General features: G+C 42.0%; 2 protein-coding genes across 2 annotated transcripts; both read right to left on the reverse strand.

The window, feature by feature from the left end:
• Positions 1-3,558: 3,558 nt before the first annotated feature.
• On the reverse strand, positions 3,559-4,155 carry LOC119653960. Its single transcript, XM_038059119.1, has one exon. It carries the CDS (start codon positions 4,153-4,155, stop codon positions 3,559-3,561), a length of 597 nt encoding a protein of 198 aa, XP_037915047.1.
• Positions 4,156-6,638: 2,483 nt separating this feature from the next.
• Positions 6,639-7,508, reverse strand: LOC119653961. Its single transcript, XM_038059121.1, has one exon. The coding sequence runs from the start codon at positions 7,506-7,508 to the stop codon at positions 6,639-6,641; it is 870 nt and encodes a 289-aa protein (XP_037915049.1).
• Positions 7,509-13,985: the final 6,477 nt, after the last annotated feature.

Raw genomic sequence — 13,985 nt, forward strand, 5'->3', positions numbered from 1 at the left:
GTACTATTAGTAGTGCTATTAGTAGTACTAAGAGTAGCTTAAGTACTGAGGAAGAGAGTAAGTAGCTCTCGAAATACGTATTTACTAACTATTAAAATATATTGTAGTAGGAGCAAGCTACCTAGTTTTATTTTTATTTAGAAGAACTACAAGCGTCGGAACGATAACTATCTGATAATTGTTGAGATACTTTTGAAATTTATACAGATCTAGTAAGCTACAGCCATTTATTTCACTCACATTTACATTTGCAAGTTTACAAAGTTTTTTGGCTGCCTTGCTTAAACTATTTTTTGCTATTTCACTATCCAAAACAACATACAGGTCTTAAACTAGACCATATAGGTTTCTCGTGCGGCGAGTTTGGCAATGAAATATACATTGAAATTTTACTACCCTCCTTAGAATTTTTCACGATTTCATTTACAACTTCGTTAAAGGTATTCCTAAGACCTTCCAAAATATTTTCCTCAGAATTTTTAAACTCATTCAGTCGGAAAACCATTTTCACCCCCATCACATTAAATTTTCTGAAATTTGTCACTTTTTAAGGTTTTGTTTGTAAAACAAAACCTTATTCAAATCGGTTCAATGTCTGTCTGTCCGTCTGTTACAGGCACTTTTCTCAGAAACGGCTATACCGATTGACACGAAATTTGGTGAGAAGATGGGAACTGTGGACCACCAGACATGCAGTGAGTAATATCCTCCTACGTTGAGATTTAGGGGGGGTCCCCATACATGTAAAAGGGGTGTGTAAAAATTTTTTTCACCAAATATAGTCATGTGGGGTATCAAATGAAAGGTCTCGATTAGTACTTTTCGAAGCCGGTATTAGTTTTTTGAGATTTGTTAAAAAGGCGGGGAGTGGGCGGGGTGCAAAATGATGATTTCTTTAACGGAGCCATTCTCAGAAACTACCTAACCGAAAAATCTGAAAAAAAAACATGAAGCTGCCTCTATATGGTACTCAGGCCTCAAAATACTCTCCATATCGATATCTGTTCAAATTAAGTTAATAATAGTATATTACCGTATTTTTTGGAAAATTGAGCAAAACCCCCCTAAGTTTATGTCAGAGTTATAAAAGTTGGTAGTAGTATAAAATATAATAGGAAGCATATTATCTCCAAGTTTGATCAAAATCATACTATTAGTAACAAAGTTACAGTAGCTCAAAGTTGTCTTACCGTGTAATTTTACAACCCGAAGTACTAAATCTGATATGCTAAATGCATATTCTTAACGGGCTACGTACAAATGGGATAGTCCTACACTCAAATATACTCACACAAGAAACAAACAAAACCTTTCATACCTGAAGCGCCCAGCCTCCGGTTTCCCGACTTGTTTTGAAATTATTTCGGTTTTTTCTTTTAATCCTGAACCGACTTGATAATTTTGATTATTGCTATTACTACGCGCATTCGTAACAATAGTAGCAACACATATCGACGAAGTGGAAGCTGCTGGTCTATTTGTACTATTGCTTATAGTTGCACAATCTGACAATTTTACACACTTATCTATAATTTTAAAAAATTTATGAAAAACTACGTCATCCTGATTTATTTTAAACTCCCTGGAACATTCAAGAAGAATCTTGAAAAATGAATTCTTTTCTTCCACTGTTATTGAAACTTTTTGTTTCTCCAAGTAACTAATAACAGTGTTCATCACCTCAAAGCAAAACTCTTTACCCAAAGCAACAGAATTTTGTAAGAGCTGAATTAAATTAAAAGTGAAAGACATTTTTAGAAAATTTTATTTTTGTTTCTATATATACTATAATCTATTTCTCCTAATCTATATAATAATCTATACAAGTTAGAAAATCCAGAGCAATAGAACAAGTTACTTTAATTTTTTTTTTTTCCAAGCTGGGCATTTTTTTTTTTTGAGAGATCGATCGATAATCGTCTCTCTTCTTTTAGTTTGTTGATTTTCTTTAGAATTTCAACTTTATTCCCCTTTTCGGTAAAGGCTGCGACTCTGTATAAATCAGCAAGCTCATGCTCATGCCCTTCCTATGGTGAAGACCGGCACGAAGGGCTTCTCCTTAGCCTCTGCAAAAGCAGCTGGTTGTGTTGGAGGCTTTTACGGGTTCCTTGCCCGGTACTCCTCAATGGAAATTGGCCTGGGGCCAGCAGTTTTGTCCTTGAGCGCTTGTTCGAGACTCATCTATATAAATAAATATTTTATATTTAATTTTTTTTTTATTTTGAAAGAGCTGAAAAACTCATTGTCATTTAAATACCTTAGCTAATAAGCCAACGGTACTGTTGCTTTAATTTATTATTGGTTAAATCTGAAATAAAGTTAGAAAACCTGTTAATAATCGTTAAACAAATTTTATGAAAGAATCTTTCCCCACTGCTACCTTCCTGACCGTTTCAAAATTTCTGCGGATTTCCCACTTGAAATTTGCACTATTTGTACGTATTGTTAAGTGGTGAAATCGAAATGTGTAAAAAGCTAAAACTGAGACAAAATATGAGCTCTATATCTCTCACTTATTTCGTATTCGGAATGTGCAATGAGAGTTAAAGTGTCTCCGACTCATTGATTATCAATGCCCAATCGGATGAAAACTATGTAATAATTGTCGTGGAAGAGGTTTAGTTAAACGTGTAGGACGAGCATGGTAACACGCAATTAGTAGACGTACTAACTTGTTGCCATAGCTTGCAATCCTACACAAATGAGAAAATTGGGAATGGATCTTGACGGAGATCTTTCAATAATACATGTGTGTGGTGAATATGTGTGTGTGAAAACAGGTTTAGCTTGAAACCCTTCCACTTGTCCAGTTTTACGCTTTAAGATAAGAAAGGATCTCAATCGGAGATACGCGGTGAAACAATAAAGTAGAAGATTATAGAAGATAAAAGATCTCGGTCGAATATCGAGTACCAATCAAATAAATAAAGACAAATTAATGGACTCTTTTGTGTTTTAATTTTTGTGCGTTGAAATACTTTACACGTATTCTTTAGGGAATCAAAAAAAAAATAAAAGATGAAACTATACCGGATAAATCAAATCATAATGTTCACAAGCAACAAATCTTCATTATCGCAATCTCTTGGTTCCGTGCATTTTTCATGCGAAATATTGCAATAAATCAAAAGACAAATGAAATTGTAAGGAGTTTACAGTCGCAGATGCTGGGTAATTAATTTCAGGCAACATAAAAATATCATAAAACTGCAACGGATAAATCAAGGTGTGGCGCGGCAGGATCTGCAGCATTCGAAATTTATTTCGAATGTTTCGGATGCGGACGGGTAGATGGCGCGGAACTCTCCACTTGTAGTGTCTACTACAATATATATTAAAACTAGAACGGCTCGGGATCTTACTTGTTTATTAGCTTTAATACGATTACATTTGTAAAACTAAGTTCACTCTTGTCGTAACAACTCTCTTCGTATGAGTATCCTTTGTATCGCGATCGCCGGTTATTTATTCCTTTGCATTACTTCCAATATCAAGCACTGACTTTCACGGCGCTGTGTTCGTTAGAATGCAATTCAGGGCTGCCACAGTACTTCCCCCCTAAGCATTTGTCTCGAATCGTACTTTTTTTGTTTTGGGTCCAGAATATGTTTTTCGAACCAGTGGTCGTGGTGCTATTAATTTTGCGTTGTCTGGCAAAAGATCCAAATTTTCATTCAAGATAAATGCTGGTTTCAGTCTTTCTGTTGAAACGTTAATTTCCTTTTCGTCTTTTTTTATTGTGTACACGCGATCCGATATTCTCTTGATTACTTCGTGCGGGCCAGTGTACGGTTGTTGCAGTGGTTTTTTACACGAATCCACTCTTAAAAAAACATGACTGCATTTCGGCAAATCTTTATGTACAAAAATGCTGTCTGTTCGATGATGTGACGCTGGTGTAGGCTTCAATCGACGAATGTCTCGTTTGAATTTTTCAAGAAAGATTGATGGATCATTTGGAGCATTGTTTTCCACAAAAAGATCTCCAGGCAGTCGCAACGATGTCCCGTAAATCATTTCGGCAGGAGAACACTTCATTTCTTCCTTGTACACGGTGCGTAGTCCTAACAAAACGGTAGGTAACGTATCAATCCAATTCATCGTTTCGTGGCACATTAAAGCTGTTTTCAATGTTCGATGCCATCGCTCGATCATTCCGTTCGAAGCAGGATGATATGCTGTTGTCTTGATGTTCTTTGAACCGATTAACTTCGTTAACGATCGAAATAGCTAAGATTCGAATTGACTTCCTCTGTCACTAGTTATAATTCGAGGTGTTCCAAACCTGGCAATCCATGATGTATAGAATGCAGTTGCAATTGTGTCAGCACGCGTGTCAGTTGTAGGAACAGCTTCAGTCCATCTTGAAAACCTGTCGATCATTGTAAATAGATATCGAAAATTCTGAGAAGCTGGCAGTGGTCCGACAATATCAATATGTACATGTTCGAATCGTTTGTCTGTCGACGGAAAATGCATTGGTGATTGTACGGTATGTCGATGTACTTTCGATCGCTGACAATTAATGCAATTTTTAGTCCATATTGCTATGTCCTTATCCATTTGCGGCCACACATATCGTTTGCGAATCAACTTCTTACTCGCTTTTACTCCTGGATGCGATAATCGATGAATTGAGTCGAATGCTCTTCGTCGAAGTTGTTTAGGAATAAACGGTCTTACGGTGCCTGTTGAAACATCACAATATAAAATGTGATTATTATCTACAGGAAATTCTTTCAGTTGAAGTGATGATGTAGTCGAATCCAAAAGATTTTTTAACTCTTCGTCCCGTTGTTGTTCAACTGCAATTTCTTCCGGATTCAGCGCAGTTGTTTCAATTCCTTCTAACCGTGATAAAGCATCTGGGACAATATTCAAGCTTCCTTTAACATACATAATTTCAGCATTGAATTGCGAAATATATGCAAGTTGTCGTGCCTGTCGTGGAGTAGCCTTCGATAATTTCTGTAAAAACGCATGTGTTAATGGAAGATGATCCGTTTTGATAAGAAATTGCCTTCCTTCAAGTCGGCTCTGAAAATATTTAATAGCAGAATAAATCGCTTGAAGTTCTTTGTCATAAGTACTATAATTTCTTTGTGCGTTGCTGAATTTCTTTGAAAAGAAACCTAAAGGCTTCCATGTCGCATTTTGCTGCTGCTCCAGTACAGCTCCCATCGCAAAATTCGACGCATCGGTACATAACGCTATTGGTGCATTTAAAATCGGATGAGAAAGCAATGCGGTACTTTCGAGCAAGCCTTTGCTTTTCTCAAATGCGTCTTCACTTTGTTGTGTCCATTGTATTCGTGTTCGATCGTTTTTCTTACTATTACCAATCAATTTATTCAATGGTAACAGTACTTTAGCTGCATTCTTCATGAAGCGACGATAAAAATTTAGAAGTCCCAAATACCTTCGAAGCTCCATAATAGTTTCTGGGCGTTTCGCGTTTCGTATCGCATCGACTTTCGTGGACAAAGGTTGAATCCCTTCGCTGTTGACCGTATAACCCAAATATTGTACACTTTCTTTGGCAAAATGGCATTTACTCGGGTTGATTTTGATGCCGTATTCGCTCAGTCTCTTAAAAAGAACTTCTAAATGTTGCTTGTGTTGTTCCAGGCTGTTCGAAGCGACAAGGATATCGTCCAAATATCCAAAGCAAAACTCGAGGCCTCTCAAAACAATATCTATATACCGTTGAAAAGTTTGAGCGGCATTTCGTAAACCAAATGGCATATAAATAAATTCAAACAATCCAAATGGTGTGATTACTGCTGTTTTGGCGACGTCTTCTTCGGCAACTGGTACCTGATGGTATGCTCGAACTAAATCAATCGTTGTAAACACTTTTTTATTTTCGAGGTTGTAGGTAAAATCTTCAACATTCGCAATAGGATAACGATCGGGAATCGTTATCGCATTTAGTCGACGGTAGTCCCCACAAGGCCGCCATTCCTGTGACTTTTTTGCTACCAGGTGTAATGGACTAGCCCATTGACTACTGGAAGGACGACAGATTCCATCCTCCACCATTCGTTGAAATTCCTGTTTGGCTACTGCGTATTTGTCCGGTGGTAGACGTCTTGGTCGTTCTGCTACTGGTGTGCCTCGAATCGTAATGTGATGTTTGACGACATGTTCTCGAATTGCGGTCTTAATACTCGGATTCGTTATTGACGGGAATTTTGCAAGGAGTTCATGAAACTCGTCTCCTCTTCGAATAGTTGACAATGTTGGTGCAGAATCGATTGTAGTTGTTGTAGCTGCTTCTAATGATGTTTCACCGTCAACAAGTCGTTTTCGACGCAAATCGAACAATAAATTATAAAAATTGAGAAAATCGGCCCCAATTATTGGTCTCGACACATTTGCAACACTAAATGTCCATTGAAATTTTCTGCGAAGTCCAAAATCAAGTTTCAGTGTTTTTTTTTCGAAAGTTTGTATGATTGAACCGTTTGCGGCGTAAAGGCAAAAAGAAGAAGCCACATCCTTGTTGTTAGTATGCGGAATAACTGAAATATCGGCACCTGTGTCGACGAGAAATGTAATCCCGTTTGACTTATCCGATACCAAAAGACGGTTCTTCGTTACGCCATCGCTGACCGTACGTATTGACGATGGCAGAATTAGTTTTCCGCCGGCTTCGATTGAACGAAAGAGCACGGTTCTCGACACTTGTTGGCTTTATTCCCGAAAGTACGATGATAATAACACCAATCGCTGTTACCATATTGTCGGGATCGTGATCGTGAACGTTGTCGGTTGTTCGAACGGCTTCGCTCTCGTCGTGCACCCATTTCCAATTTCTTCAAACGTTCCAGAATTTCGTCCAACACGTTTTTCTTTGCAGGTTCCTCTTTTGGAATCTGAGTAAATTCCACGTTTCGGCTTACACTTGACACAGACGATGTCGCACTAAATTCGTCCATTATACGGTCGGCCATTTCTGAGAGAACGCTCATTTTTGTATCGGTTGACACAGTTAAAATCGCACGTACGCGGGAGGGTAACCGTCTCAACCATAACGCTCTCACCGCATCTTCAGGCAATTGATCACCAGCCATTGATTTAATTTCCCGATAAAATTGAGATGGTCGTTTGTCACCTAACTCCAATTCTGTTAGAACTTTTGTTAGACTCGTTTCCGGTGTATCAGTAAATCGTTGAATGAGCTGACGCTTTAATTCGTCGTATTTATTCACTAATGGAGGTTTTTCTACCACATCAGCGATTTGCTCTAGTATCGCAAAATCTAGACAGGAAATCACTGCGTTGAACTTAGCATTGTCTGTTGTAATGCGATTTGAAGCAAATTGTGCTTCCACTTGCGCAAACCACAACGTAGGCCTCGGTGCCCAAAATGGCGGAAGTTTCACGTCGCGAATAGAGTCTACACGCACGTCTGAACGCGGAGGTAAAAATTCTTCCAGTCTTCTACGCGTATCTATCTTCGGAGTTTGTATATCCTCCTCACTCACTTTATCACTTGTAGCCATTGCACTCACTGAATAATTGTCTTTTATGCGGGGTCACCAATTTGTAGTGTCTACTACAATATATATTAAAACTAGAACGGCTCGGGATCTTACTTGTTTATTAGCTTTAATACGATTACATTTGTAAAACTAAGTTCACTCTTGTCGTAACAACTCTCTTCGTATGAGTATCCTTTGTATCGCGATCGCCGGTTATTTATTCCTTTGCATTACTTCCAATATCAAGCACTGACTCTCACGGCGCTGTGTTCGTTAGAATGCAATTCAGGGCTGCCACACACTCACTCATTTTAGAACGCACCAAGGGAGTGGAGAATTAGCGGTGGAAAAATGCCGTTGGTTGGGACAGTAAGGACCGCATGGAAATAAGCCGGTCTCTTCTGTTTCCAACCGCGGCGGTGAACACATTAATACTGATCTTTGTTCTGAAGTCATAAACAGTGGGATCAAACATTTTTGACCATTCATTTTGTATCGCCCTTCATTATTAAATTAAAATTAAAAAAAATATTCAAAATACGTAAAAAAATAAAATACTTTTAGGAGAAGAAGTGTTAAATATTGATGATAGGAAATTATAAAGATACGAACTCTAACTAAATTGCACTAATCGAAATCTTGAGTTTTTGAGGACATCTTCGGTTCACATCTTTGAATCATTTTGGATCTTAATATTTCGATTTGAAAATATTCAATAAATAGCTTGAAGGAGAAAAATATCGTAAGTTGACAACGTGTTAAAGTGGTGACCCCGACATTTGAACCCGCACAAGCGCCGCCGCCACAGACATCGCTACCGCAGCAACGGCCTCAAGTTTGGTGATTCCACCATCAAGTCTGGTGATTCCGCCATCGTCATCCTCGTGGTTTTGCCTTTGTGTAGTTTTATTAAGTTGGAAAATTTGTGAATACGGAAGCATACAAAATCCCATCGAAGTGCTACGAAAACATCAGCGCTACGAGCCGACGACGTAAACAACGCCGCATCGCAACCCATCAGCACTCTACAACGGGCACAGGCAGGCACTTCGCATAAACTTTCTTCGTTTCAATTTTCGTCGAAGGCGCATAAATCTCCGTCCGTCTACGGGTCCAGTCGGCTCGGCTTGAAAGTAGCACTCGCAAGGACAACTAATTATATCCGATAAAAAAAATATATAATTGCTTCCCTCGCAAGGAGTTTCGCAGGAAAGGAGACGGCCATCAACTTCATTCCAATAAGATAGCAACTGGCAATCAATCTTCAAATTTAATTGTTGTCATTAGTTTTGCAATATTCGCGCTAATTGTTAATTATATTATTAAGAGTTTAAATTGTGAACATAGACGGCGTTAGGTGTTTCTCATCGCGGGTTCTCCGTTTTCTGGGTGGTGATTTCGGTCTGCACTGGAGAGCGTCCGCTTCGGTCGTCATTTCTGTGTTCGTGCGTGCATTTGTGGGTGCGGCCTGCCGTGTCGGAGCAAAATTCACCGCGTTTTCATCATAAACTCACCGCGTGTTCATTGAAAACTATTACTTTTTTTGTTGTTACTCGAAATGTCGTTGGACAGTAAAGACGCGGCAGGCCCATCGGACCCGCAAGTGACCGCCCTCGCCGTACGCGTTCCTCCGTTTTGGCGGCGGAACCCGGAGCTGTGGTTCGTGCATTTGGAAGCGCAGTTCCAAATGTCCGGCATCACATCGGACGCGACCCGCTTCAACTATGCGGTAGTCGACCTGGACGAAGAGTCCATTCTTATGGTGTCTGACGTAGTGAAGTCGGCATCATACACGCAGCTCAAGAGTGAGTTGATCAGGCGCCTGTCGGCAAGCGAGTCGGCAAAATTAGATCACTTGCTGGCGGGTTTAACATTGGGTGATCGAACTCCCAGCCAATTGCTTCGCGAAATGAGGCAACTGGGTGGGAGCAAGATTGGCGGTGACCTGATCAAGTCGCTCTGGCTGCGACGGCTTCCGGAGGGCACCCAGGCGATCCTAGCTTGCGTTTCCGGTTCCTTGGAGGAACTGGCAGCGACGGCCGACCAGGTACAGGAGGTGTACGTTCGCCCAACCATAGCGGCCGTTCAACCATAGTCGGATGAGGTGAGCGACTTAAGGCGCGAGATAGCTGCTTTAACAGCCAGCGTGGCCGAGATGCGGGCGACGTTGGACGCTCAGCGTTTGAGTGCCAGATCGCGAGCTCGCTCACGGTCTGCCACACGAAAAGGGCGTTCGGGTAGCAGGTCGTCAAGACAGCCTGCGGACAAAGGTATTTGCTGGTACCATCTGAGATTCGGAGATAAAGCGACAAGATGTACGCTACCTTGTAAATTCGCGTCTACCGCAAAAAACTAGGTCCGCGGGGAGTCTTGGCGACGGCCACCCAGAGCGCAGCGCCACGTCGCCTAACTATTTTCGATCCCCTCAGCAGGCGCAACTACCTCGTCGACGCGGGTGCGGAGGTTTCGGTTCTTCCCGTACCCCGGCATCATAAACTCTATCCACAACCCCTCAAACTGGCGGCAGCAAATTCCTCCCGCATCAATACATACGGGTACAGGCAAGTGGACGTGAGTCTTGGCTTGCGTAGGACGTTTTCGTGGCGTTTCATCCTGGCGGATGTCAGCTTCCCCATATTAGGCGCAGACTTGTGTCACTATGGGTTGCTGGTGGACTTGCAAAATAAGTCTCTTATAGACCCCACAACCAACCTTAATTTGTCGGGCCAAATGGTATCTCACGCTGACAATAACCTTTCCGTTCTTTTGGAAGACATCACCGACTCTCGTGTTCGGACACTCCTCCAAAAGTTCAGACAGATTACTACCGAGTGTAGTCTCTCGAGACCAGTGAAGCACAATGTGCAGCACCACATAAATACTACTGGTTCCTCGATTTTCTCGAAGGTGCGTCCTCTACCACCCCAGAAACTGGGTATTGCGCGGAAAGAATTCGAACAACTTGCTCAACAGGGTATCTGCAGGCCCTCAAACAGCTGTTGGTCTTCTCCATTGCATATGGTCCCTAAGCCAAATGGCGAATGGCGTCCCTGTGGGGATTACAGAAGGCTAAACGCACAGACTGTTCCTGACCGATATCCGATTCCTCTCATCCCCGACTTTGTGCATTACCTCGCGAATTGCCGCATCTTTTCGACCTTGGACTTAGCCGAGGCTTACCACCAAATCCCAGTAGCTCCTGAAGACATTCCAAAGACGGCAATATGCACACCCTTTGGACTCTTCGAGTTCACCCGAATGACTTTCGGATTGTGCAATGCGGCGCAAACCTTTCAAAGGTTCATTCACTCAATCCTGCGAAACCTCGATTTCTGTTTCGTCTATTTGGATGCTGTTTTGGTCGCTTCTTCCACTGAGTCTGAGCACTTAGCCCATCTCGAGTGCATTTTTCAACGTCTCCTTGCGGTCGGTTTAGTCCTAAACGTTGAGAAATGCAAATTCCTTCAACAACAGGTGAGATTCCTCGGCCACTCTATTTCCTCTGAAGGAATACAGCCCGACCCAGACAAGGTGCAAGCAATCACAAGCTTCCCGCGTCCAAAAACAGTGAGGGAGTTGAGGAGGTTCTTGGGCATGCTAAACTTTTATCGTCGTTTCCTGCCCAAGGCCGCCCATCACCAGTCCGTTTTGAACGCGTACTTGTCTGGCCCCAAAACAAAAGACACACGAGAGATTGTGTGGTCTGAAGAGGCTGTCCGCGCGTTCAATAAATCCCGACAGCAACTGGCTGATGCTACACTTTTGGCATTTCCTCAGCAAGATGCACCCCTAGCCGTTTTTGTTGATGCCTCTGACATCGCAGTAGGTGCTGCTCTTCACCAAAAGGTGGATCAAGTTTGGCAGCCGTTGAGCTTCTTCTCGAAACAGTTGAATCCCGCTCAACGGAACTACAGTACCTACGATCGCGAACTGCTCGCCGCGTACTTGTCCATCAAATACTTCCGTTTCTCCCTAGAAGGCAGGCCGTTCACAGTGTTCACGGACCATAAGCCTCTCACGTATGCTTTGAAACAAAAGCCCGACAAAGCGTCCCCTCGTCAGCTTCGACACCTGAGCTTCATAAGCCAGTTTACGTCAGACATCCAGCACGTGTCCGGCAAAGACAACATAGTTGCTGACGCTTTGTCTCGTGTCTCCGAGGTTAACATCCCCGCCTCACTCGATTTCTCGGCTATTGCCAAGGCGCAGGAGGATGAGGCAGCACTTCAGAGCCTCAAGTCCAACCCCAAATACAAATTTCGGGAATTGCCCATCTTCGGCTCAAACCTCTCGCTCTGCTGCGAAGACTCGGAAAAGGGACCTCGGCCATACATTCCGGCCACATTTCGCAAGGAAGTGTTCCACGCAGTTCACGACTTGGCGCACCCCGGCATCAGGACAACAAACCGGTTAGTCACCGGAAAATACTTCTGGCCCTCCATGAACAAGGATATCAATTCCTGGGCCAGAGAGTGCATCGCATGCCAAAAGTGTAAAGTCTCCAGGCATGTGAGGAAAGAAGTGGGCTCATTCCCCCGCACTACCAAGAAGTGTTAAATATTGATGATAGGAAATTATAAAGATACGAACTCTAACTAAATTGCACTAATCGAAATCTTGAGTTTTTGAGAACATCATCGGTTCACATCTTTGAATCATTTTGGATCTTAATATTTCGATTTGAAAATATTCAATAAATAGCTTGAAGGAGAAAAATATCGTAAGTTGACAACGTGTTAAAAAGGCATATGCATGCGTATTTTTTCTTGTTCACAAGTAACACATCTTCATGATCGCAGTATCTTAGTCCAATTCATTTTTAAGGTTTCGTGTAAACACAAAACCTAATTAAAATCGGTTTACCGTCTGTCTGTCTGTCCGTCTGTCTGTCTGTCTGTCTGTCTGTCTGTATGTCTGTCTGTCTGTCCGTCACACGCATTTTTCTCGGAGACGGTTATAGCGATTGACACCAAATTTGGTAGAAAGGTGGGAACTGTGAACTGTGAAAAATACAGTGAGTTACATCCTATTACGTTGAATTTAAGGGGGGGGTCCCCATACATGCAAAAGGGGGGTGTAAAATTTTTTTTCATCAAATATAGTCATGTGGGGTATCAAATAAAAGGTCTCGATTAGTACTTTTCGAAGCCGGTCTTAATTTTGAAATTTCTTGGAAATGTGGGGAGTGCGGGGGGTTGAAAGTGATCATTTCTTTAAGGGGGCTATTCTCAGAAACTACCAAACCGAAAAATCTGAAAAAAATCAGGAGGCTGCCACTATATGGTGCCTTGGCTCCGAAATACCTTTCATACCGATATCTGTTCAAAGAAAGTTAATAATAGTATATTACTATAATTTTTTGTAATTGGCTGGAGACCCCTCTTAAATTCATCCTAGCGGCACGAAATTCGACAGTGATGTAGGCTATAATGTAGAGCCAAGTTTGATGGAAATCGCACTATTACTAACAAATTTATAATACATCGAAATTGTTGCTTCTTTGAAAATTGAAGACTGTCAATGTCAATATCACCCGAAAGTGGGCATATACTTATATTACGTGCTACGTACAAAGAAATACACAAAACCTTTCGTACCTGAAGCGTCCAGCTTCCGGTTTCCCAACTTGTTTTATGCATCATTTCGGATGGGATAAATCAAGGCGGAGGCATATGCAATTCCCTTTTTGTTGGCAAGCAACATATGCGTATCTTCATGATGGCAATGGTTCCATACATTTTTTTTTACGCATCATTTTGCAAATCATGCGAAATGTATAATATAAATCATAAGACAAGTATATTATTCCCAAACATTTGGTTGCATAGAATTATGAAATTGGAGATGTCGGGTAATTCATTTCAGAGAATATAAAAATATAAAAAAAAATTGCACTGGATAACTCAAAGAATCAAGGCATTAGCTTAAGCACTGTTTTAAGGTTTTGTTTGTCCGTCTGTCTGTCTGTCCGTCTGTCCGTCTGTCCGTCTGCCCGCCTGTCAGTCTGTCCGTCTGTCCGTCTTTTTTTTTATGGATGGAGGTGGAAATCTTAGAAAGACACTGCCGCGCCAGGTTGCAGCAGCGTGTGGGATTCTCACCCACTAAAACCACCCCCACTTTCTCCTTTTTCCTTCCCCGCGGGACCGCCGCAAAGCATTACTTCGCGGGGTGGACTGCGCTTTACGCGACCACGCCTTCCGTTCTTCGCGTCCTCCTTGCGCGCTCCGCTCTTCCAAGTTCCTCTTGTATTCATTTGATTGCGGTGTTCACCGCACACCAGTTTCCCTCCGATTTCAACATTTCCCCGACGATGTTCTGCGGGCTTAGGGTGGTTTTCAGGGAGTCTTCCAGACTCCTCCATAACATGCTCCGGGTCCTCAGGTGTGCAACCACATTCAGGACACAAGGGAGACTCATCCAGCCTGAATTGGTGCAGGTACTTCCTGTAACCACCATGTCCTGACAGGAATTGCGTCAGATGGTAGTTAATCTCACCGT

Source organism: Hermetia illucens, chromosome 4 (assembly GCF_905115235.1).
Source record: "Hermetia illucens chromosome 4, iHerIll2.2.curated.20191125, whole genome shotgun sequence".
NCBI classification, from domain to species: domain Eukaryota; kingdom Metazoa; phylum Arthropoda; class Insecta; order Diptera; family Stratiomyidae; genus Hermetia; species Hermetia illucens.